Source organism: Perca flavescens, chromosome 7, assembly GCF_004354835.1.
Source record: "Perca flavescens isolate YP-PL-M2 chromosome 7, PFLA_1.0, whole genome shotgun sequence".
Lineage (NCBI taxonomy): Eukaryota > Metazoa > Chordata > Actinopteri > Perciformes > Percidae > Perca > Perca flavescens.
Window position 1 is genome coordinate 7,925,844 of NC_041337.1, and position 27,124 is coordinate 7,952,967.

General features: G+C 41.8%; 2 protein-coding genes across 6 annotated transcripts in view; one reads left to right on the top strand and one right to left on the bottom strand.

Annotated features, from left to right (window-relative positions):
* spryd3 (SPRY domain containing 3) overlaps window positions 1–13,537 on the top strand; it is a 63,827-nt gene extending 50,290 nt beyond the window's left edge. For all 5 annotated transcript variants that reach the window (XM_028581883.1, XM_028581881.1, XM_028581882.1 and 2 more), the window contains 3 exons: window positions 6,684–6,803; window positions 7,283–7,422; window positions 13,390–13,537. In XM_028581883.1, the coding sequence (XP_028437684.1) occupies window positions 6,684–6,803; window positions 7,283–7,422; window positions 13,390–13,524 (395 nt within the window). In that variant the 3' untranslated portion in view covers window positions 13,525–13,537. The remainder of the gene's footprint in view (window positions 1–6,683; window positions 6,804–7,282; window positions 7,423–13,389) is intronic.
* A 13,254-nt stretch (window positions 13,538–26,791) lies between these two features.
* The window catches only part of LOC114558119 (tubulin alpha-1B chain), a 3,779-nt gene continuing 3,446 nt past the window's right edge, over window positions 26,792–27,124 (bottom strand). The window contains exon 4 of the mRNA XM_028581879.1: window positions 26,792–27,124. This exon is cut by the window's right edge and continues 761 nt beyond it. Coding sequence (XP_028437680.1) covers window positions 26,905–27,124 — 220 coding nt within the window. The 3' untranslated portion in view covers window positions 26,792–26,904.

Consider the following 27,124-nt stretch of genomic DNA (forward strand, 5'->3'; position numbering starts at 1 on the left):
GTTGACGCTGCGCGTCCTGCCAGGGTCTGCGGATGATGCCTCAGTGCTGAGTGACAGACGAGGCCAGTCGTTCACAGAGGCTCACCATGCCAGTCCCAGAGGTCTAGCGCTGCGGTCTGCCTGGTTTGTCTGCTGTGCGTTGGACACCACAGAAATGTGCACGCCCCAGCACAGCTCCCATTAATCTTATTTGTTAGAGACTAAAATGATGTATGTGGCTTTCCACGCTGCGCGTACGAGGTTTGCCTTCCCATGCTTGGGTTAAGGTGCAGGCTACTTAAAATCAACAGCTGGGGGCCTCTTCTTCACGTCTCCCCTCGCTCCCTCCACGCAGGCGAGATTCTCAGCTCAGGAACCTCGAGAATTGCACGCAGACGCTCTTTGGCAGAGTGACAGGAACTGAATGTATACACAGTATTGTATGCACTCGGTCATTTAACCGCAGCAGAAATTGCTTAAAGAAGGAATGACTTTGTTACCTTGGTTTCCCTGCTCGGTGCGAGCCGAGAATGCTGTGAAGAGGTGTTTCTGTGACACCTGGTACCTCTGTTTATTAACTTTTATGGGTCGTTTTTGTATTTGACCTCAGTATCTAAAGGGCAAAAATGTCCACCATAATATTCTTGGCACACCTTGGCTTTGTATGGACTTATCGTTATATTTTTATCATACCTCATACGCTGGCCTTTTAATACACCGTGAGTGTTTGTAATGTTTTTACCATTAGCCTTAAGGAGAACAGTGGCTGACTGTAGTTAGTCGTTTGAGTTATATGATGCAGCCTGAAGGCAAGTACATACATTGCATAATGACTCAACATCAACATTCCATCCAACATGTACTTTGACTACGGAGCTCTATTTCTGTCATCCTGATTTATGGTGAGTTGTATTGGGCACGCGACCAGTGTTGACCTGGATCACATTTGATGTGTATTATTGACTTTAAAGGTTGTGATTTTACTCCAGATATATTCCAGTTATATACACAAATGGCTGCCAACCATATCGCTGCTCCTTGTATAGCTTGTATAGTTTGAGAGTTCTTTGGCCTGCGCTGGTGTTACCACGAGTGTTTGTGTTGGGAGCTGGCCCAGTGTGGACCTCCATCCTGTGTGCTGGCTCGGCTTGTCTCCGCAACTTAATGGCCTGTGGGGCACTGCGGGCCCCTGTGGACCCTATCAGAAGCAACCAGCCATCCAACCAGTGAGTGCTCCTCGGCAAGCCCCATTAACCCTGTCACCCCCTCCAAACCCCCCCCCCCCCCATCAGTGAGTCACACGTGCTATGACTCAACACCCGCAGCTGAAGGTTGCCCCCTACCCCCACCGCCACCCTCCATCCCTCACCACCAAGCCAGCCTCACATAATAGGGCTCAGTCTAACTTCTGTGACAGGGTCTAATCTAATTCCAGCTCAGGTTCTGCAAAAACAATTATTCAACACCAACCAGTGTTGTGTAGGAATGGGGGATTGTATTACCTTCTTACCCAATGGGACAAAAATGGATTTGGATGACAAAGTCTCTATAACACTAACAAGCACAAACAGAGCCTGGTAAAAACACCAACCGCTACTTGAACTGCGCATGTGCCGACAATGTGTCCATACTGTGGAGGTCCCTGGTACAAACTTTGGACACGTGGTCTGTCTTCATCGCCTTAATACAAGTATGTCTGATGGTCAACCTGGTTGTAAACTAACAAAATGTGTGGCTGAAACTAACGACTATTACCTCCGCCAAGGAGGTTATGCGTCTGGCTCTGTTTGTCTGTCTTTTGTCTGTCTGTCAGCAGGATTACATAAACACTGCTTGCCCGAAAGGGTGTAGCAGGGGCCAAGAAAGAACCAGTTACATTTGGGAGCGCATCCCAATCGCGGGGCGTATACACAAATCATTTTTCGCTTTCTGGAACCTTGTTAGATAGGGCATTTGTGCTGCATTCATGTGGTGTCGGAATGATGGGAAAAATGAGAACCCAGCTGGGAAAATTCACACTGCATTAACGTCGTGAGATAGGGCATACCTTGATGGAGCTCTGCGTTCTGCCCATTATTCTCTCAAGCGCTTTTTGCTGTATGTCAGCATATTGGTGAAAAATGACCATCATAATTTTCCAAAGCGCCCACGGTGATGATATCAAATAACTTGTGTTTACTGTCCAACCCAGAGCTATTTAGTTTATTATCATAAGACCGAGAAAAGCAGAAACTCCTCAAACTGGAGAAGCTGGAACCAGAGAAGCTTTGAATCAGAGAATTTATTGATGACTCTTCTTCTTTTCACTTCTATTTAATAATAGATAAGCATTTCTGTCGATCAACTAATCGTTTGAGCTCTTAAACCAACACAATGTCGTACGCTACATCAGCACCACTCTAAATAAAGCCTGGAGCTAAAACAGAAGGCGGTAACCTTACCAGAGTCTGTACTGCCTCGTGACCCAGAAAAGTCCTCCACATGCTGCAGTTATTTCTTTAATTTATTATTGTTCATATACTTTACAAGCTTAAGGGCCTCACTGGCAAAAGGGCCCAGGAAGTAAAACTGTATATTCTATATCAACAGCTTGACACAAATGGAATTCATAGTAAATTCTTAGGGACAGGAACAAACTCGCACGTGTGAAATCATGGAAGAATATAAATATTTAGTTTGAATTGTTCATGTTTTAGGATTCTGTGAACATATTCTTCCCTGGGCAGGGAAGCCCAGTCTTTTCCAGACAAACTCTCATGTTACAAACGTCTGTTTTCCTTTTCCCAGCTGGTCCCAGTACTCAGTCAGAGCCGGGCCTCTCCTCCTGTGGGCCCGGCTCCAAACCCCCAACTCAGCTCCAGTTTCCACCTTCTGGTTGCTGCTAGGTTCACCTTTTTACTTTTACGACCGTTTCATCTGGTGGCGGTCACAGTAGCTCACGTTGTCAGCTTTACCAGCCACTTCCTCAGTGTAGGATCTTGACTTTTGCATCAACACCATCACCAGTATTCTGCTCCATCAACAGCCTCCGAGCCAAACCCCCGGTCAACACCTCTATGCTCATTTTAAACTCTCTGGTCTCCAACACAAATTTGAGCATTTTCCGCCACCGCCGAGCTCCAAGTGGAGCCTGCATGGCCTTCATGTATCTCCATTTCCAAAGCACACTTGGAAAAAAGCAGAACATATTATTGTACGCTCGAAAACAAATGTAGCCAAAACTCATTTTGAAAGAGGGAAGAGGGTCTAATGAAAAATGCTATGGAGTTGCATTATGGCAAATGTAAATTCCATCAAGCTTTGTGCATACCTGCAAACTACTCGCTGTTTTGAATGGGGAAAATGTCATCCACGTGAATTGGGTAGATCCGAAGAGTTTTTATTTTCGAAAACCTGCTGCGGTCTTCTTCACAATAAAACGTCTTTGGCCAATCACAATCAAGGTAACGGCAGCGTCTTCTTTGAAAAGCCCCTGGCTGTAGCTTTCCTTTAGCTTTTCGGCTAACGTTGTTAACATGGAAAGCAAGCTAGTCGGCTTGTCGGCTAATATAAGATCAGCGAATTTTGTTTTGTTAGCCTACAATGTTAGTTCAGTGTGACGGATTTTGGCAAGGCTATCTCCTCCACTGCATTAGTATTGTTATCTGACTTTTAATGTATATCTCGTCGTAAGATATGAGCGAAATGAAAACAAACACGTAATGAAACAAGACCCGTTGGTGTCTGGTTTAACGTTGATGAGTGATCTAAACACCTGCTGGCGGATCATTTAACGTTGACTAATGCTAAGAGAAAACGGGCCCTTTAAAGGCCTGTTTTTTTTACTCCCCATTAGACCAGTTTTAAGGTTGTTTTTCAAAGGGGGGTGTCACCTTTTTTCAGCCCTTCTAAGTTTGCAGATATGTTTGTGGAGCGACTAAAAGTCAAGATATCTCAGCCTCAACAGCTTAAATTCCTTTTTTTTAATGTGTCTTAGTAACTTTATGGAAGTACAATACTAGATGCTGGAGAACCCCTTTAACCTACAAAATGTCAGGAAATAGTAAAACCTTTTTTTTATTTTTTTTTCTCAGTCGTTGCTGATGTGTACAGGTTGCTTTTTTTTGTGTCTGAACTCTAAAGAAATTCAATTTACTGTAAATATAGAGTATAAAGTAAAATATAAAACTGACAAAAGCAGCAAATCCTCCCATCCGAGAAGCTGGAAATAGAGAATGTATTGTATTCTTTACTTAATGACTTTCAAAAAAGTCAATCAAAAGTGTCGGTAATTCATTTTTTCTTTTTTTTTTCGTTGACCCACTAATCGTTTGATCTACTAATCGTTTCAGCCCCAATCTCATCATGTATTAAGGACACTCAGGGGAACGGGAGTAAACACAAAACGGAACATTTTCATTCAGTCGGTGTGTCTTTAGTAAACAGTAGTGTGTTTTTAAGGAGGATTCAGAGGCTTATCCCTTTGGTTTAGTGTTTGAACATTGTTCACGTCGTTGGAGTCCGTGAATTCATAAATATAAATCAAAATAAATCTGCGAACGAGCTGCGCGAGCCTTCTGAAGGTCCGACTCCCGGCGAACGGCCCCTCCGGCCACATCCCTTCTCCTACCTTTCCTGTCCCAGTGAACTAGCTCCATCGCTGGGCCCAAACCTGGACTTCCACAACCCCGGCTCACCTCCGGCGCCAGTCCCCTGTCCCTCTCCAAAGCCGCCCCACTCTGCTATTTTTAGCGGTGCTGTGCCTGTGCCGGCGTGGCTCCACTGTTGCCTAGTGTGTGTGGTGTTGTGACAAGGGCCTGCATGGGAGCCGTAATGATACAGTGTCTCCATCTCCCTCCTGGTGCTCCGATAGAGATTGTTTAAACAGTATCCTGAGCCGGGGACGGGTCCCATGACAACTCCATAAATATTTACCAGCAGCAGCCACGCCGCTTCGCTTGAGGAGAGCTCGTCTGCAGGCTACCTCTGCAATGTTTTTCTTTTGCCCTTTTTTTTCCGTTGTCTTTCGCAACCATAGTATGTGTGTTGTTTTGATGATTTCCTTTGGATGTTGTTGATGTCTAATTTTTTTTGTGTGTGTTGTTACTAGCGCTGCTTTCGCCATTTTCACACATCATCATCTAGCAGGAATGTCAGGATGTCCTGTATGTTAGCACGACATTGTATGTACAGTACACTTAACGCATTACAAGACGTCCACGTAAGTTCAGTTCAGCACTAGGACACGTCGTGACAAAGACGAGGGCATCTGCGTTCAAAGCTTTTCAAGACTTTTCGAGACCTATAGTCCTTAAAACAAGCCCTTGGAAGACCTACAAAAGTCTCACACATTTTCTCGTGCCTGCAGTAGGCAGTAGTGTTTGTAATGAAATGTTTTCGGATCTGATTGCAGGCTGTCGGGAGACGTTAAAGTACGTTTAGTTTAGTTTTAGGCCATATCGTCTGTACTGGTTTTCCATCATAATTCATTATACATGCTCGTGAAACGGGTATTAAATAGCTTTCTATTCCGTGGTAATATAGAAATATTAGTATTAAATTGAACTTGGTGAAGCCCTGCTCACAGGTTAACAAAGACACATACATGTACATTGTTATGTAGGTATTCAGGTCCTTTATAATACAACTACCATGTCTGTTACAAGTAAAGGTCCTGCAGGAAAATGTAATATATACTTATAATTATTAAAAGTAGAAATTCTCAATGCCGAAAAATGGCAGCTGTGATTGTTATACTGTTATATATGATCTGATTAGATTATTATTACCCTGATTTTTACATGACACACACGAGTCCCAGTTACCCGGAGCCCAAAATGACACTTTTTTTTTTTTTTTTTTTTTTTTGTCCAACCAGCTGTCCAAAATTAAGTTATTAAAAATGAGTTCAAATAAATAAAAGAAAAAAAGCAGCAAATCATCACATTTATGAAGCTGCAAATGTAAAAAAAACATTTTTGACTTTGTGATTATCAAAATAGTAGTAATTATTTTTTGTCAGTGGACTGATTGATTAATTGACTACTTGTTTCAGCTGATCTTGTAGTTAACTTATAACTTAACTAAGGCTGTCAGTCGATTACACATATTTAATCGTATTTCTCCATAGTTGACTAGTGATTAATCGCACATTTCTCATTTATTTCATGCCGCAAAGAGCCGCCGCAGGTCGGAGTCGAACCAGAGTCTATTTATTTTTCGGGACTTTTTCCTTTATTAGTAGTAGACAGTGGATAGACATGAAAGGGGGAAAAAGATGGGGGATGACACGCAGCAAAGGGCACGCTCTTACTGGGTGAGCTAGAGGCCGCCCCAGTCTTGTGTTTTTAATGTGCGTTCCTATTGTTGAGTTTGTGTTTTGTACTGTCTCCTATGTATTTGTTAAGTTTAATGTATTTTAGAGGCCCATGCAAATTAGCTTAGGCTATAAATGCTGCGGTGTGTGGCATTAGTTTATGCTACATACTTATTTGTCCCTATACAAATAAACATTAAATACAATAAGTAGTAACTAAAGCTGTCAAATAATTGTAGTATAGAACAAAAGTACTATATTTTCTTGAGTAGAAAGTGGCATGAGAAGGAAAGTGCATTTGTACTGAAGCACAGTACTTGAGTAAATGTAAGTGATTACATTCCACTACAGTTGTGAAGTGGATTAACGAATAGCTGCAGAATTGACCGTTTTCTTTTCCCTCCGACAGATGATGGCAAGATCTTTCACGGCAGCGGGGTTGGAGACGCTTTCGGTCCTCGCTGCTTCAAAGGTGACATCATGGGCTGCGGCATCATGTTCCCACGGGACTACATCCTGGACGGAGAAGGTGAGGGCACAGGGTTCAGGTGCTGCAATTACACTTGTCACTCATTAAAAGTGGTTGGCGCGTCCGTGGGAGGTCTCGTTCTTAAACCTGCTTAGCGTGGTTTAGCGCAAGGCAACATTTGGTCTTAACACAGTTTATTGTGTTGCATGTGGGAAAGAAATTGGACGCGCACCAAAAAAATCCCCCGCACAGACAACCGAACAGACGCTGAAAGGGGAAGCTCTAATCCCACCACACCCCCCACCATTTCCACGAGAGACAAATATAGTCTTTCCTGCTCTAAGGTGGTTTTAGTACATCCGTTTTTACATGACCGAACCTTTTGATAACAATTTGGAGACAGCAACTCATGTCCTCTAACCTTTATAGGGCCCACTTCCAAAACCAAGCTTCTCATGTCTCACGGTGGCATTAGGGAACATGCTTTGCTGTTTTACTCTGCTCTGTGTTCACACTGTGCACTGTGTGTTTGTCCTCAGGCGACGCGAACGACTGGGATCGGCTTGAGGTCCGTCCAGGCCACGCCGGCGTCCAGAACATCCTGTACCTCAACGACGAAGAGGAGGAAGAGGAAGATGGGGAAGAGGTAGAGCAAGGACAGGAAGGCAGGAAGGTCACGGTGAGGAAAACACCGATTAAGGCTGGGTCATATGACCATACACATCGTCAAAACAATCTAAAAACATGCTATATATATATTTATTCAAGATTTAAGATTCAATACTTTACCACCCCCCTCCCCCACCCCCCAAAACACACAAATACGTACCAATTAACCCATTATAAAAGATACATATGTTTAAAAATGTAGTCAAAAAAGTGCTGAAAGGCAGTCTACGCGTCAATGTGGTCAAAAGTTATAAAGTGTCCGTGAGTTGTCGTGTTGAGTTGCTGAATGGTTCTGCGATAGGTACTATTCTTCCATATTGTTTCTATTGCAATGTAAAAAAAAAAAAAATAGCAGCTGAACTGCGTTAGGGTAATGTCTGCATCATTTGGACTATGCTTTAGATTCTGAATCCTGCACCTTATGCTCCTTTTGCACGAACGTTCTCAATAAAATGAGAAAATACTCAGTACTTTTCATTTTTCAAGTAATACATTCACACAGGAGTGCACAAAAACAGGCTTTACCACGTGGCCATTTCATATGTAAACTATTTATTGAATTACCAGTAAACATGGTCTATTGTGATATACAGTACCGGTCAAAAGTTTGGGGTCACTTAGAAATGTCCATTCCAGACAGAATACCAGGTTTTTTTTTTTTAAATCAGGGCAGCAGTTTTCAGATGACATTATGTGCTTACATAATTGCAAAAGGGTTCTCGACTGTTGTAGACAGAAGTGGCTGAAGAAACGCTTGTTCTAAACGTCATACCCAAATGAAAAGTGGTACAGCTCCCGTATACTTTGACAATCTGGGGTGTGCCTGATATCATTGGAAAGGTAACACTCTCAAGTGTCAGGGTGATTCTGGGCCTTACTGACAGAGCTACAGTTTTTTTTATTTGCGTCCAAGTCCTACATCTTTAAAATGATTAGAATACCCTGCTGTAAACCCATCTGACAGGTGACAGACAACACAGGGCATTAGCCACATGTCTCAGCATACTACAGAAAAAAATCCAGAAGCCAAAAGACTCAAAAATGGATTTTATATGATTTAATTTCTACAGATATGTAGATATGCGTTTTTTTTTTTTTTATTTCCATTTGAAAAGTGCAAAGAAAAAAGCCAAAAAACTACAAAATACAACACTTCTCAAATACACAAACACACCCACATCAATCACCAGTCCAGTAATATCAGGCACACCCCAGAGTGTCAAACTGATCTCAGATGGTATTCTGTCTGGAACGGAAATTTATAAGTGACCCCAAACTTTTGGCCGGTAGTGTATATTGTTATCGAGATATGAAACAAACTATATACTGTTGCTTATTCACGCACAATGCAAGGACAGAGCAACATTGGCTTTTCATTTGGAGTCGTCTTTCTGATGAATGTGACAATTTTTTCCTGAGGGAAATACCTGGCTATTTGGCTGCTAGGTGCAACGTTGTGCCCACAAGCTAGTTGCTAACTTTGTGTGTCTGCCGTTTGCTGCTGAGCATGTAGTGTACAGCTGGTTTTTTTTTTATTTAGATGAAGGTAGAGAGCCTTGAAGGTGACTGGGGGCGGCTTTATGACGTCAGGTTTAGATGCACGGTAAGAAGTAAAAAAATACGGTCCATATTGTTTTTCTCACGATTAAAAGAATACTCCCAAAATTTTTTGGAAATTTGGCAATGTGTAGCTTAGGTTAGCATTCTGCGCTGAATGTATGCCGTAGGTACACGTAGAATCGGACCCTACATCGTGCCCTAGTCTTCCACAGCGCTGCGGAGGAAGGGTCAGGCAAGTCCACACAGCATTCTGGGATGGGAGAAAAACGTGCTCTGGTTTATTGGCGTTTCTTTAAACCAATCACTATCGTCTTGGGTGGCGCTAAGGGCGTACGCAGTAAGTGTGCCTCTACAAAATAGCCTCTGGAAGGAACTTGTTTTTGGTGGAACGGGTTGTACGTTGAAAGGTTGTTTCAGTCGCGCAACAGAAAACTCCGATTGGACAGATTAGTCTATCTAGCTGTCTGGATTTACCCTGCAGAGATCTGAGGAGCAGTTAATCATAGTCCTCGTCCGGTGGAATTTCCGGGCGGCAACGGAGCGATCCCGAAAATGAAGTGTCATCATTGTAGTCTACATTTCCTCCTCCTCATTTCCGGTTTCTCCTTGAAATCCAGGAGAGGGTTAACTTTTCCTTGTACAGCTTCCCGACCTCGGTCACAGAGCACAGGGGAGACGCTCGGTTTCTCCGTCTCCACCTCCAGAGTTGCTAATCCCCGTCACTCTCTCACCCGCTCTACCACACAGTCCCCACACACACACACACACACACACACACACACACACACACACACACTGACACACATTCCGGCTCTACTATTATCTTAAAGAGATCTGCTAGAATGACGCAGACACACCAGCGCACAAAGTATATATCCTCACAACGTGGTAGGCTCTGCGTAGAGCCTACGCACTACCATAAATCAGCCAGAAGCAGCTTTATTACCATACAGGTTTTCAATTGACCATGTGAGCTGGCTGAAGGCTAGAGTCAGTTCCAAGTAACAATGATTTTAATCATCAATAATCTGTTAGGGCTGCCGCCTAAACGTCCACATATCAAATAATCAGTCAAGAAACCTGTTGAATCTCATGTTGCACTTCTTTTTGTTTTAAAGCGGAGTCATTGTGTGCATACATATGGAGATGTACATACTGTAAACAAAGGGAAATAGCATATAGAAATGCTTCACAGTTGGGCATAGTTGAGATCTGAGGAGCAGTCATAAATCCACCGGGGTTTGTTCTAAACCCAACGAAAGAAAAGCTCAATCAAAAGTTCCAAGGTAACGTCTTCACGTGTCTCGTCTCATCCGACCAACCGTCCAAAACTCTACAATATTCACTTTACAGTCACAGAAGAGTATAAAACAATACAATATTCACATCTGACGAGCTGGAACCTATACATGTTGGCCTGAAAGGTGACTTGAACAATGAATAGATTATTCAAATTGTTGACTAATAGATGAATTGACTAATCATTGCAGCTCTATTTCACAGTGCAGCATTAAGCCTTTTCGCCACACTGTACATGCATGACACATCCTTATATATCAAATCAACTCCACTTTATTTATATAGCACTTTAAACACAACACCGTTGATCCAAAGTGTTTAACAGAACACACACAGGAAAACAAACCCAGTAGATAAGAAGAAAAACTGAGTGATGATAAATAGTATTGATAATAATAATAATAATAATAATAATAATAATAATAATAATAATAATAATAATGATTATAGTAGAAGCACAAGTTACACACTAGCTATAGTAACAATGGTTAGCATAGACACAGTACATAGATATGCTTCACAGCCATAGAGTATATAGCACATCTGCAAACTAGTCACTTTTCAGCAAAAATTGCCATTTTTAATGGGAAAATGTCATCCACGAGTTTTTATTTGGGGGGGTGCTAATATGGCACCGGTGCCTTAACAACCGTTATCTACCAGATTGAATAGCAACGCGGATTTCGGTGCCACTGAAATGCCTTTGCTTCTCTCTGATGCTCCGAAAACGGATGTTAGAGGTGACCTAAACATCGCCGCACGTCACGCTAGTTAACGCTACACCTGACCGCACGTAACGTTAGCCTACCGTTAGCTAGGCAGCTACAGAGGAACGTATGACGGTGTGCAGCCGCTGTCGTCGGGGGAGACACACAGACGTTGCGTTCACTAGAAACTCGCCTCGCCAGCCTCGTGCTGCATTCAAAGTTATTGTAAAATACCCTTTTCCCATCCACGCACGTGTCACCTTTTTCAGCCCTTCGGAGTTTGCAGGTATGGTATAGAGCGTCTACAACTTAAATAGTACAAGAATGTAGGGCAAATAAAATTTTAAAATCTGTGATTTTCTTTTCTGTCTTTGCGAACCCAAGCTTAGCAACTTGAATCACAATGATAACTTTTCATATGCTGGTGTAACATCACTCTTACCATATTATTTATATATATATATATATATATATATACATACATACACTACCGGTCAAAAGTTTGGGGTCACTTAGAAATTTCCATTCCATTCCAGACACAATACCTGCTGAGATCAGTTGTATTGTTTTTTTTAACCAGGGCAGCAGTTTTCAGATTACATTATTTGCTTACATAATTGCAAAAGGGTTCTTGACTGTTGTAGAAAGAAGTGGCTGAAGAAATGCTTGAAATTCATGCTTTTTGGTCTAAACGTCATACCCAAATTAAAAGTGGTACAGCTCCCATATACTTTGACAGTCTGGGGTGTGCCTGATATCATTGGAAAGGTGATTGATGTGGGTTTGTTTGTGTATTTGAGAAGTGTTGTATTTTGTAGTTTTTTGGCTTTTTTATTTGCACTTTTCAAATAGAAATAAAAAAAACAGACAGACATATTTGTAGAAAAGAATTCTTATAAAATCCATTTTTGAGTCTTTTAGCTTCTGAATTTTTTTCTGTAGTAAGCTGAGACGTGGCTAATGCTGTGTTGTCTGTCACCTGTCAGATGTGTTTACAGCAGTGTATTTTAATAATTTTACAGATTTATAACTTGGACAGAAATAAAAAGTCTCCATTCTAGCCTCTGTAACTCTGTGTCAGTAAGGCCTAGAATCACCCTGACACAACTTGAGTGTTTCCTTTCTAATGATATCAGGCACACCCCTAAGTGTCAAAGTATATGGGAGCTGTACCACTTTTTAATTTGGGTATGACGTTTAGACCAAAAAGCATGGAATTTCAAGCATTTCTTCAGCCACTTCTGTCTACAACAGTCGAGAACCATTTTGCAATTATGTAAGCACATAATGTAATCTGAAAACTGCAGCCCTGATTAAAAAAAACAATGCAACTGATCTCTGCTGGTATTCTGTCTGGAATGGAAATTTCTAAGTGACCCCAAACTTTTGACCGGTAGTGTATGTATGTATGTATGTATATATATATATATATATATATATATATATATATATATATATATATATATATATATATATATATATATATATATATTAAATCCACCTCTTGCTGTAACGTTCACTTTACACCGCTTTTTTAAATCACTGCAGTTTTCACTTTGTCTCAACATGTAGCTGCTGTTAGCCGCTGGGCTAACTCGCCCACACAGTCTTGCAAGTCGAGGCCCGGAGGGCAAGCGGGTGAGAATAAGACGGGCCGAGTCGTAATCCAGGGATCTGTCAATATTTATTCAGCCAGGGGACGCGTTACCCCCGATGCACTGCTCCCTGACGTCCCAGAGGGCTCGGGTGTGCGCGCCGGTGTCGATGTTGTTCAAACTTAACGCCCTCTTGTCGCCGCTTCGCTCAACCCTTCAATCTGTAACTGAATAGAGGTTAAGCCTTTCTTTTTTTTTTATTCTTCGAGTGGGTAGTGCAGTCAGTGTTTGATAAAGTGACTTGGCTTGATTTATCGAACACACACACACTCTCTCTCTCTCTCACACACACACACTCCACAGTACTTCACTTGTTGCTTTAGTGTGTGGGTATTTGCTCTGAGACTTGGAAAGAGGCCCACGGTATTAGCATTGAAGAAAGGGGAAAAAAAAAAACACTCTTGTTGATGTTCTTTTAAGAACAGCTGGATAATGTTTGATCACTCACTGATTTAGTAGACATGTACTGTAAACATTGACTCCCCCCCCCTCCAAGAACACAGACATTACACGGTCACGTATTTGTTTAACGATATTTTCCAAACTTCACATACGTCTGTTTACAGCTGGCACGCCGTGTGCTCTCACTCTCAAAGTTTATTATTCTGACGAGACATTATCTTTCAGGAGTAATTGTTCCAGTGGCCCCCCATCGGTGGGTTTACCTCCACTGAGATGTATACACGGGGGGTCTTTTTATTTTAATTTAATTTGTATTTGTTTCCCCTCCGTGTCGCCCTCCTGTGGTCCCTGCAGGTGTTCTTCACCAGGAACGGGAAGCTGATGGGCCGGAGGGAGATGGGGGTTCCTCCCGGGGGCCTCTACCCCACCGTGGGGATGCTGAGCAGCGGAGAGAAGGTCAAAGTGGATCTGCATCCGCTCAGTGGATGAGCAGAGCGCCGGGGGGTGGGGGGTGGGGAGGGGGCTGGACTGGACTTGTGATGCCCTGCGTGCAGCTGGCTGCCCCTGTAGAGCTCACCAACGGTAGCCTCTAGCATGCTGCTAACACACACCCACATGCCGGAGCCCGCTCCCCCTGGGTTCAGCTGCGCACGTGCACGTCGCTGTCGTCGCCCCCCCACCTCTCGACGCAGGCCTCCGCTCTTGTACCTGTACATTTTCACAATCATCCCAGAAACACACACACACAACCAGGCCTGGGAAGTAGCAGAGGGGGGCGTTACACGAGCTGTGTATCTTAACAGCATGCAGGGATAGACTGCTGTCCCTCCCCAAGATTAAAAAAATAACTCCTGGAAGATACTTAACTGTTAATTCTATGCAATCTGTACTGGTATCAACCTCACATTTAACCTCCCTGTGTGTGTGTGTGTGTGTGTGTGTGTGTGTGTGTGTGTGTGTGTGTGTGTGTGTGTGTGTGTGTGTGTGTGTGTGTGTGTGTGTGTGTGTGTGTGTGTGTGTGTGTGTGTGTGTGTGTGTGTGTGTGTGTGTGTGTGTGTGTGTGTGTGTGTGTGTGTGTGTGTGTGTAAACACAGAAACACTGAGCTGTTCATTCCCTCTTCATCAGGTCTGGCACACTTGGTTTATTTCAAAAAAGCAGAGCGAGGCCAACAGTTGTGCCGAGTCAGAGCTCGTTGGTGGTTTATGATTCAGGGAATAGACTCCCTTCCTCTCCCCCCCCGCTCCTCCCCCAGTCCTCTCTCTCTCTGTGTGCGGCTGCCCTCCTGTGAGCGAGCAGGGACCTGCTGTTGCCCCACCTCGCTGGCTGGAAGTGCTCCGTGGATCGGTTGCAATATTTCAGAAGAATCATCCACGTGTGAGATTACTCCAGGTTGTTGGCAATCCCAAGCTCACGTTTCCAGTGAGATGCTGTTTACTGGGCAGCGTCAGATCACAGTGGATGGATCAGATTTTTTTATTTTTTATTATTATAGTTATACAAGAAACGTATAGAACAAACCAACCTATAGAAACACGTCAGGTATGTTTTCTACAAGGGGAACGTGCAGAATACACATTTGAATTTCTCTTGTGCGTTCAAAAGTTCAGGGAATACGTTTTTAGTTTTTTGCACTTTGGGGCGGCTGGGGAGACATTTAGGGCAGACGTGAGTGGTGGCCAGAAGGAAAATAAGAATAAAAAATAAACACATTCCAGTGTAATGCAGTCTGATGCAACAGCACAGCCCATCAGCCATACAGAGTAACCATGACCTTTTACTGCAGACCTCAGACACAACTATCAGTGGCTGCTTGGATTGGACTGTGTCATACTGGACTGTGTTCTAGTGGGTTCTAATGGATTTGGTTGGATTGGACCGCGTCATACTGGACTGTGTTCTAGTGGGTTCTAATGGATTTGGTCCATTGGTTTGACTCCCTGTTGCATGTTTGCCCTCCATATGAAGGAGCGTTTCAGTCCTTTCCTTTCCCACTTTGTCACTATAAAGTTTGAGTGATGGGATATTTGGAGGTTTAGTCTGTACAAATGAATAAGATTTAAGAGAACTAGTTCTCCATGATGCCCTAAGTGATATGTAGAATTAATTAACTGCTGGATGTTTTTTTTTTGTTGTTGAATATTAAGACAATGATGTTTGTTAGCTGCATGTTTGTCTTGGTGTGTCTGCACAGCATTGGGACAGCAGCACAAGCATAGGATCACCTTGGACTTTAAGAAACTGGGATTTTTTTTTTTTTATTGTCATTTTATAGACCGATTATTTTTCATTTGAACTGATCTTTTATTTAAAGGTGCCGTAGGGAGGATTGCGAAGATCCAGGACTTAGGGGGGAGGAAATGCTTTGGCTTGTTTGTATTTCTTAAACCAATCACAATTGCCCTGGGCGGCACTAAGCCCCGGCTGCAGCGAAAGAGAGAGGGTGTGAGAGAGGTAAACCAGACTAGAAGCAGAATCAAAGATCTCATGTTTCTTATTTTTTTTATTCTATGCACTCTTCTTTTTTTTTTTTTTTTTTTTTTTTTGATTTAATCAAAAAACCTGCTGGCTTACCCACAATGCAACTCGACCACAAGCCGAAGCCTCGAGCCGCTAGCCTCAAGCAAAGAGCACTTCTTTCTAACTCCACACCTCCAGTTTTTGTTTTTCTTTTCTTTTCATTTTTAAACTAAACAACATTAGGAAATGTGCACATTACAACTGTTGCAAAATAGACTTTGATGTGTAAATCTGGTGAACTCCCTCCTATGGATGAGTTAATACCGGTTCTCCAGGATCGGAGGCTAACCCAAACCCACTCCGTCGAAGTTGCTTTGTGATACCGACCTCCGAGCTGGAGCGGTGCGTGCCGGTGAATGAGAAATCCTACGTATGCGGTTTTGTTGTCTCGGGTCAGTGGGAGCTGGTTCCCACACGAGTTACACATTATATTGGATCGGCTAAAACCATCAAATCCCTCTGCATCTCCCCACATGTGGAATTGTCCGTTACACACCGCCAGCAGCCCCGCAACATAAACTCTAACGTACATTCCTCTGCACCTTCCCGCGAGGTGCATACAGCAGGCGTCTGCAGCGTTTCACCGTTTGCCAGAAATGGAACGCAACGTGAAATGACTAGACAGGGTCAACTATTAAATCACATATCTGCTGGAGATTGTATGTTTTTTTTTTTTTTTTTTTTTTTAGCTGTTTTCCATGCATCTTTGTTTGAGAGCCATTGGTGATGTGATAAATATGTCAATCAGTGGTGTTGTTCTTCTCCTGCAGGGCTGGATAGAGACTTAGGTTCAGGTTGTTACAGCCTGATCTGTTCACCTTCTTATGCTAGACAGTGCAAAGATGTTACTGAGACACTGATGTCTACGTTCAGGGTATTAAGTCACTTGTATCGAAAGTTTACTCCGAATCTCAGTTTACAAAAAGTTCCACGGTTCAACCAAATTAGAGCTAAATCTGGTTTAAAGTCTGTGACTAGACTCACCAAGGTCTTCTGTAATACTCGTCGCCTTGTTGACTTGCACTATAACGGCCTTGTTCAGTACTTGTACGCTCATCAATAAAGGTTTCAGTAATGTAACAAAGTAGTGGATTGTTTTCTTTGAAATGTACTTTTAAAAAAGGAGAAGATGTTGATTAGTCACCCAGGATAAAGGGTTCGTAAATTTACTTTATTAATGGTTAATCCAAATGTTATAAACACTTTAGAGATCCATCAGCAGAGTTTGTTGCCAGGTTGTGAAGAAAAAAAAAATCCCTCTGGCTGGTTTTATTCTTTTTAATTTGGTAATGCTTTTAAACCATGAATAAATACTCACATTTTCTAATAAAATGAAGTCTGACCAGACAGTTATTAATAAATACTTTAACCTAGATTTTCTTCTTGTTTTTCCCTGAAAAAAAGTGGTGGGAATCCCTTCTGATGTGAACACTACATGTTGCAGTTATATAAGAGATGTTTAAACAGGTAGCTAAAAGTAATGGATACATGGTAGAAATAAATAGCTAAAAGTAATGGATAAATGTCTGAAGCATTCACTTTCACGCCGAGTAGTAGTAGTAGTAGTAGTAATGTCCTGTCATTTTTTTTCTCCCTAAATCACCTCATCATGGAGCTGGCCACCTCTGGTGAAATTGCCTACATGCTCAGTTGAACAGGTCATGTGATTCTCCACCTTTAGTATAATGGCCTATGTCAAGCGCGTGACTTAAGTCACTTAAATGACGTAGGCCATTATTTTAGGAAGGTGACGATATTGAAAAAATAGACTAAAAAGTTTGGGAACCACTGCATTAGAAGGTCTTCCTGGAATTAAAGATCTTAAAAAGACAAGTGACCAGGGTCTATTCTGGGGCCATTGCTCTTCAGTTTGTACATCAATGACCTACCTTCCATTTGTGAGGACGTGGAGGTCTTGATGTACGCTGACGACACGGTTTTATATACACACGGTTCCAATGTTAATATTGTTGCTGCTAAACTATCTGAGGCAATGAGTAAAGCAACACAATGGATGAACAAGTAGTGCCTTACGTTGAATACGGAGAAGACGGTAACAATGTATTTCTCAAATAAAAAAATTCAATGTCCACTCCCACATATTTATGTGGATAGTTAAATGATCCAAAATGTGAGGACCTGGGAGTGATCTTGGATCCTGTACTAGATTTTAAAAACCATGTTAAAAGGGTTTGTCGTGTTTTGAAATGTAATATTGCTAACTTCAGGCACATTAGAAGCTCTTTGTCATTGGAAGCAGCAAAATATTATTTTAATGCAATGATTTTATCGCATATATTGTATTGTATGTCACCATGGTCTCAAGCCAAACAAACTGTTTTAAATCCTCTTAGATCTTTACATAATCAAGCTTTTAAAATCCAAGACAAAAAACCTAGACAGCACCACCACTGTAGTATACTGGAGAAGTACAGTATTTTGAGCTTTGATAATTTGATCAGGTATTCTAATATCCGTTTGGTTCACAAAATTCTTAATGATGCCGCTCCACCCCCTTTAAAAACATATGTACAGCTACGCTCTAAACTGACAAACACAGCCTTGAGGTCAGTATCCAGGGGTGATTGCAATGTTCCCAAAAGAAAATCTGTTTTTTCTCAATCAGCCTTTTCCTATAAAGCAGTCAAAGAATGGAATGGGCTTCCTAACAATTTAAAGAATATCTCAAATTTTAAAAGCTTCTCGCGGGCTGTTAAATACTTCCTTTTAGAACATCAGACCTGCTCTCACCAACGCTTTTTATTCCATTGTTGTGTATATCTGTGTATTGCACCTTCGGTGTAAATAGTCTATTTACATTGTCTTAACTGTCTTGTTGTATAAACATGTTATGTTTATTGTTTTTGTCATGTACTCAACTCTGTTACGTCATAATTGTGCAGGATTACAGATGGAAAGTAGCATAATGGTAAATCCGGTGCAGCCATGTTTTTAATGTAACTGCACATTGTCCTGCTAAATAAACTAAACTAAACTTGTGGGAGGATTAAAATCTGGCAACATTAGAAGTTCTTATTAACGGCCTATAATGGATTTATTAAGCATTAATAACTTATTAGCCATTAAAAATCCATTAAGTACAGCCCCCCTTTTACAATGTGTGACTTCATAGAAAGTGCCCTGACTTTCTAGCCACGCTGATATGGATGCCAGTGCCGGTTGGCTGAGCCACCACTTTGGTCCAAGCTGAAATACCTCGACGACTTTTGGAAGGATTGTCGTGACGTTTTGTGCTAACTTTGATGACAACGTGTCCTCCTAATGACTTTGGTGAATCGCCAAATGTGTCAAATTACAAATGTCCTTGCTAATTAGAATGGATTTGTTTTTCAGGTGGAAGATTCGTAGCCACTGTAATTTGTTCACTTTTAATAAAGGCACTTCAGTGTGTCCAACTGTAAGTGAACGCATCAGCGCTGATTCAGTGTTCCGCTCAGCAGTGATAGAACTCCTTATTTAATCAGGTAACGTCATTCAGATCAAGATCTCTTTGCGAGAAATAAGTTGGGTGTGTTGCTGGATCATTGAATGAAATGCCTCAACAACCATTTGATGGGATTGTCACGAAATTTGGTTCAGACATAGGCCGAACGTTGACTGAATTTTACTTCGTTTAAGAATGCTTGATTCTGATTGGCTGGGAGGAGGGCATTAACCCGGCATATTGCCCGCTGTTTGTCGTTCAATCCGGAGACGAAGAACCACACACATTCAAATGACCCAAACAAGGAAAACTTCCGAGGCGCAATGTATGCGGAGCCAGGCAACGCCAGATGTCCAGTCCTGAGCTTCAAAAAATATCTCGCCAGACGTCCGCCGGGTGTCACCGCCTTCTACCTCCATCCACTAAAGGACCCCGAACCACATCTCTGGTAGTCCACACAGCCGATGGGGAAGAACTACCTGGGGGACATGCTTCCACGATTGTCCAAAGCAGCTGGTCTGACCACCAGATACACCAACCACAGTCTTAGAAACACGGCTGTCCGTCGTCTGGCTGAGGCCGGGCTGGAGTCCAGACAAATCATGTCTGTTACGGGACACGGGTGAGCCTAAGCCTAGGTTATAAATTCATTGTGGTAATAATAACATGAAGCCTACTCCAAATGTACATTTTTTATTATTTTTTTTGCAGGTGTGAATCCAGCCTCAAAAGCTACTGGGCCCCATCCAACACGGACAAAAAAGTTTGGAGTCGGGTGTTGTCCGCACACCAGCAGGCCTCCGCAGCAAGCATCTCTCCCCCCTCAAGCTGCGCAATCCTCTCAGCCTAACTCGTCCGATTCATCTTTCCCTATGCCCCTCAATATGTCCCAATATTACAATCAATGGGAATGTCCAGTTTATTACACATAAATGAATCAATAATGTTGTCACAACATTATTGATTCATTTATGTGTAATAAACTGTCATACATTCACTGCAAATAAAAATTATTTGGAATAAGGAATGCATGTTTGATGTGGTTGCTATAGAAACGTTATTCACCGTAGTTCTAAAGGGGACTACTTTTTTTTTTTTTTTTTTTTTTGAGGGATATGAACTCAAAAGCATGCAATACGAATAAGAAAAAGCATAATTTTAAAGTATTTGAATTGTTTTATTATGCTGGCAAGCAAGAAGTAACGGGAATAAACGGGATAATCACCTCAAGGCAGGGCAATAAACGGTTTGATATGCCCGGCTTGTGGAAGGTTACCGGTCATATCAAACTGTTTATTGCCCTGCCTCTCGGTGATTATCCCTTACACAGTGACCGCCCAGTTTAATAACTGCTCTGGTTCCGGAAAGTGTTTTTTCCGCTTCCAATATTTCGGGTGACCCTTTATTAAATGCTGATATAAAGAGTGTTAAGCCAGGAACCAGGCCAACCAGCTACGAGATTAATCGTGACCATAAAACATTTAATTTAATTTTGCGCAAAAAAAAATTTTTCAAAAAGGCAAAGGTACAAACCCGTGTTGTGATGTGAGTCGAGCGCAGATTAGAGTCGCGCATGCGTCACTTTGCAACAAGTAGCCTACAAGATGCTAACAGCTTTTTGAGCTAACGTTAGCAGTCAATCAAATCCTAGATAGCTAAAACTTTTTGAAATGACTGCTAGCTATAAGTTAGCAGTCAATCAAATCCTAGATAGCTAAAACTTTTTGAAATGACTGCTAGCTATAAGTTAGCAGTCAATCAAATCCTAGATAGCTAAAACTTTTTGAAATGACTGCTAGCTATAAGTTAGCAGTCAATCAAATCCTAGATAGCTAAAACTTTTTGAAATGACTGCTAGCTATAAGTTAGCAATCAAACACAACAGATGCTGTGACTTTTCTGATGCAATGGCGGCCGGTGCAGCAGCACGGCGTGCTGTGGGAGAGTTTACACGACAGTTTTCTCGAATTAAACCGGAGATTTACCACACTGAAGACGGTAGAGTCATAGTAGAGGATGAGTTGCTGAACTTTAATATGATCAAAATGCGAACACTAAGTCACGATGATATTGTGGCGATAGTAACGAGCAGTTTCAGCTCCGAGCGGATTGAGTCTTCAAAGGCAGTTTTGTCAGAACTCCTTCCACACAACAAACGGTGGATCTCCCGCAGGGGACCAAAGACTTCCCCCGACTGTGACGGAGAAGCCGCCGGGTCCTGATCCTGCCCCCCGCCTTCCTTCTGGGGTTAATGGATGGTTGACTGTATTGCCTGGCGGGACCGATGGCAGTCAACCAGCCCAGTCTGCAGATCCAAGCCCTGGGACGAACGCAGACCCCTCCATGGAGCACGGTGGTAAAGGATAGGTACGACTGAAGCAGGTACCTGAGAACCCTGCCCATCGAATCCCTACACCTCGTATTGCAAACACTTCAGCGAGGTATGTGAGAAAGAAAACCGGCATAATCGGGACTGGTGTGGTTAGCAATATACTGGCTGTCAAAACAAAGATGGTAAAGGTATTTGCTACAAAGTTTGATCTCAGTGTAGATGTCAATACTCTCAGTGAGTATTTAAAAATGAAACTGGGCCGGGAAGTGACATGTAGCAAAATAGAGACGACACAGAGTAGATTCAGCTCTTTCTGTATCTCCGCTGAATGTAATGATGTGGCGGAGCTGTACGACCCGCAGCTTTGGCCCGTTGGGTCTTCTGTCCGACGCTACTATGAGCCTCGTCGCCCTAGAGGAGCAGAAGGAGGCCCGTCTGGTCCAGATCAGGATGCCCCTCGTTCTCGAGACGAGGGGCTGCTGCACGGTAACTATGCTGCGGTACCTATTCCACGTGTGGGCGAGGACGGGATGAAGGCCAGCTGCTCCGTTGGGAGCAAATAAAAACATTAGATGCGTGTTGTTTCATACAACACTCGCGGACTGCGAGTAGGTCACACTGCTACTGATAGATCAAGGCGTCTGGTTGTGGACACATTGCTGGATGAATGTGATATTCTATGCCTGCAAGAAACCTGGCTGGCAAAACAAGATTTAGATAAGTTGAACACTATACACATGAACTTCCATGGGGCTGGAGAGTCCACTACCGACCTCAGTATGAGGCTGGCTCGAGGTAGGACAGCTGGTGGTGTAGCCATACTGTGGAACATCAAATATGACTCAGTGGTGAAGGTGGTGCGTCTAAATGTTGACTGGGCAGTTGGACTAGAGTGTAATTGTAATGAAAAGAAATGTATTATTTTAAATATTTATACACCGTATGAATCATATGAGCATGAGGATGAATTTCTGAACAGGTTAGCTTTTATTCATTCATTCATAGAGGATAACAGCTCATCCTGTGTCTATGTTATGGGGGATTTTAATGCTGACATGTCTGATAGCAAATCCTTATTTGCAGTACACCTGCAGAAGTTTTGCTGTCCAGAAATAATAACGTTGCTTTCTCAAGTAAACTGGACTGGTCAAAACTGAGCAAAGAGGTGGTGGCTGGATATTCACTGCGAACGGAAAGTCTCTTAAATAATATTGCCCTGCCTCGTGAGGCCCTAATGTGTTCAGATATGAATTGTAAGGATGTGCAACATGCTGAAAAACTTTGTGCCATGTATGATGTTATTGTGAAATGTCTTAATGCTTCTAGTGAACCCTTTTGTAAAAGTAAATGTAAGGTACTTAACATCAGACCTGGGTGGAATGAGTTTGTGGCTGAGCAGTATGCTAAGGCAAGAGAGGCCTTTAGACTCTGGTCAGAGGCAGGTAGGCCTAGAAATGGAGTATTGTTGGATAGGAAAAAATTGACAAATGCTAAAGTTAAGTATGCACTCCGTTTTATTAAGAAAAATGAAAACATGATGAGAGCAGACTCGTTAGCTAGAAAGCTACAGAATAATAACCTTAATGACTTTTGGAAGGAGGTTAAAGTAATGAATAATAATAAAACAACCTTACCGGTTGATATTGAAGGGGTTGGTGGCCCAGAAAAAATAGCTGAGCTTTGGCGTAAGCACTACAGTGACCTTTTTAATTGTCTTAAAAGTAATTCAGTTAAAATCAATCATGAACATATTGATTTCTCAGCAGATATGATCGTTAGGGCATTAGACATTTATGATGCTATTCATATGTTGGATAACAATAAAGCCTGCGGTATGGATTGTATTACTGCAGAACATCTAAAATATGCCAGCCATAAGCTTTGCCCTCTGCTTTCCATGTGCTTTAATGGTTGTCTGGTTCATGGTGTTCTGCCAAATGCTATAATGTCTGTAATGTTAGTACCTGTGCTTAAAGACAAGTTTGGTAAGCTCAATAGTATTGACAATTATTGACCAATTGCATTAGCCAGTACCTTGTCGAAAGTACTGGAGAGAATATTGTTAACAAAGCTAGAAATGTATGTCCTTACTACTGACAATCAATTTGGGTTCAAAAGAAAACATGGAACTGACCTGTGTATCTATGCTCTTAAAGAGATTGTGTTCAGGTACACAGGTCTAAATTCATCTGTATTCCTATGTTTTATTGATGCGTCAAAGGCATTTGATAGAATTAATCATGAACGATTGTTTGAAAAATTGCTAGATAGTGGTGCCCCTAAATTGTTAGTGAGAATTTTAGCATTTTGGTATGCCCACCAAACATTTTAGGTTAAATGGGATAATGTTGTATCTGCTCCATTCTGTGTTAATAACGGAGTGCAGCAAGGAGGAATTCTGTCTCCTATTTTATTTAATGTTTATATGGATGAATTATCAAATCAGCTAAATAGGTTAAAAACCGGCTGTCTTGTGGGCAACACTATTGTTACTCATCTTATGTATGCAGACGACCTGGTCCTGCTCGGTCCATATAGTGCTGGGCTGCAGCAGATGCTGAAGGTGTGCTCTCAGTATGGCCTTGATTATGACAAAGTACAATGCTAAGAAAAGTCACATAATGATAGAAGCGATGAGGACAGGAAATCAATTTTTCCGACCTTTTATTTGTCAGATAGTCCTCTTACTGTGTGTGAGGAACTTAAATATTTAGGTCATGTCATATCTGATGACTGGACAGATGACAAAGACCTTTACCGACAGCGCTGTACATTTACTCTCAGGCTAACATGCTTATAAGGAAGTTTTCCATGTGCTCTGACTCTGAAGTGTTCTTTGTTTAGAACTTACATCACACCGCTATACACTGCTCAATTGTGGTCTAACTATAAGAAAAAAAAGTATGCAGAGGCTTAAGGTAGCATACAATGATGCAATGAGGCTGCTGCTCCGTGTCCCTAGGTGGCATAGTGCCAGTCATTTGTTTGTGTCCACTAGAGTGCCAACCTGTGAGGCACTCTTAAGACAGCTGATGTTTAGTTTCAGGTGTCGACTGGACAAGTCAGAGAACCACATAATTTAAGCTTTAGTCAGCCCTGTGAAAAGCTGTTATAGATACACTTCCAGGTTAAGACAGCATTGGTGCAATAGCCTGTATATCCTATGGGTTGATGTGTAGTTGTTGTGTATTTTTGTATATCTTTTATGTTTTTTATGCCGATTGTGTGTTTGTATGGACCTGGGTCTGCAATAAAGTTTTTATATAACAACAAAGGCTGTCACTTGAATGGCATTTTGAGCTAACGTTAGCTATCAAACAATTAGATTTCGAAATGATTTCCATCTCGTTATTGTATGTAAAGAGAAAAGTTTATTATTTTACGGATTTCACAAATTTCAGTACGACACGTTATGCTGTAAACAGTTTAAATCTGAGCATACTCACATCGGGCAGTGACACCGTGTACAGAAACTATCAGACTTCAACGGCAGAAACTCGCTGTAGCCGTTCACGGGTTCTGTAAACATTTCCATGGTAACAGAGGGCTGGACCGATCGGAGCCATCACTGTTATGCTTAGAATTGTGGGTAGTGTAGTTTCTCTCCACAAGATCTCGACTAAAACAGGTTTTTATCAGATTTATCTCATACGGACTTCTGGCTTCTACAGGAGCAGAAACCTTCGTTTCCCAACCTCGTAGCTCGTGGTCAGCCTACCCTGCAGAAACTCATGCCGTTCCCATGAGCCTCGGCTGTACTTTATGTTTACTGCTAATTACCAACTGTTAGCATGGCAACACACTTAACTAATACTGTGAACACGGGAAAACACCGGTTAAACGTCAGCATGCTATGTTAGCATTTAGCTCAAAGTGTTTACGTTAAAGTTTAACGTAAACACTGTTGGTACTGTATTTATTCTGCAAAACGTGACATGTTTATTGGTGTACACCTATTTGTAAAAATGTGTTTACTTATACGATTACAATAAACAGACAGGAGGATTTTCATTCTTAACCCCGCCCCCCCAAAGTAAGATAAATAAAAGACAGGCAACTTCATGTTACAGGAAATTTATTAAGAGCAAACTGGTATATATTGGGGCTGTCAAACAATTTTTTGTTTTTTTGTCACAACAATTGTGATTAATCGCTGAATTTCTATAGTTAATGTTTTATCAAATGATTAAAATTCTGCATATTTTGCATTTGAGAACTCTTTAAGTACATATTAACAATGTAAAGCAATTATTACCAGGGTATATTGATTGGGAATCAAAAGAATGCAAAGAGTTACTTTATGAACTTGATTTTAAGATTTGTGTTTATTATTTATTTATTTACTGTAAACAAAAGAAAAATGTGTGAATCTAGTCACACATTTGAATCTAGAGTCAATATTAGGGTTGGGTATAGTTTGGTTTGGATACCGGTGCTAAAGCGGTACTTTTAAATCAGTACTTTTAAATCGGTACCAGTGCCTTAACGGTGCCTGAACAGATACTTTTTAAGAAAGTTAAAATAAGGGTACTAACAGTTGGCGACATTAAAGAAGGGCTTGTTTGTTGCTAAGGCCATATGGTCAAAATTAAATGATTTAATAATAATATAACTATAACTTATTTCACTAGTAAATAGCTGTTGAACGACAAAAACAATCACCAGATGGGAAAAAGGCATTTAACAATAACTTTGAATGCACCACAACGGTGTAGGTTACCAGTTTCATTGAACGCACCGTCTGTGTTTTTCCTTCAAGGAGCAGCTGCAGATTGTTACATCCCAGTGTCAAAATCCTCTACAGTGAAATACTGACAAACTTTACACCGTTTAGCTTTAGCTGTCAGCATTGTAACCGTGTTTAATCCAGCTACTAGCTAACGGTAGGCTAACATTAGCTGCTGTCGAGTGTAGTGTTAACTAGCGTTACGTGTAGCGATTTTTCTGTTTCCTGTAACGTCTGTTTCAGAGCATCGGAGAGAAGTGCAGGCATATCAGTGGCACCGGAATGAGGCACCGAAATCTGCGTTGCTGTTGCTGCTGCAGCAGGATCTGTTACGAGGAAGTATGGCAAAGTGTGGCAAAGGGTCAAAATAGCAGCCTGTTGCTATGCTGCATGACGCCAAGCCGAGTGAAGTGAAAATAAATTAATAAATGGCGGCATGAGAGTAAAAAAAAAATTAACGCATTATTCTCGGTCTTTAATCGCGTCGCAAATAACTCATTAATGCTGAAAGCCCTAGTGTGTGTGTACACACACACACACTACAGCTGTCAGCATTTTTTTTTTGTATTCACTTAGAACAACCTAACTCTTATTTGGAAGACTAACAGTGGAATGCCTTTGTAGCCTTTGTAGCAATTGTTTCCTGTTTAACTAGCTAATGCTTTGTCTCTTTTAATACTCCTCTTCCTCACCTTCCAATGCGTTAACTCCAACCATAAACATGCTGATGTCCCCTCTGGTCCTACAGGAGTTTTATTTTGAACAGCCAAACTGGTAATTAATAAAACAGTTTTAGAACATATTTAAGACAGAATGGAATCAATTGTTTCCTGTTTAACTAGCACCTTTTAATATTCCTCTCCGTCCTCCTCTCCCCCCCCCTCAATAGAGTCGACTCCAACCTCCTCATAATCCTTCTCCAGAGCTGCCATGTCCTCTCTGGCCTCAGAGAACTCTCCCTCCTCCATCCCCTCACCCACATACCAGTGAACAAAGGCGCGCTTAGAGTACATCAGATCAAACTTGTGGTCAAGCCGAGCCCAGGCCTCTGCAATAGCAGTGGTGTTG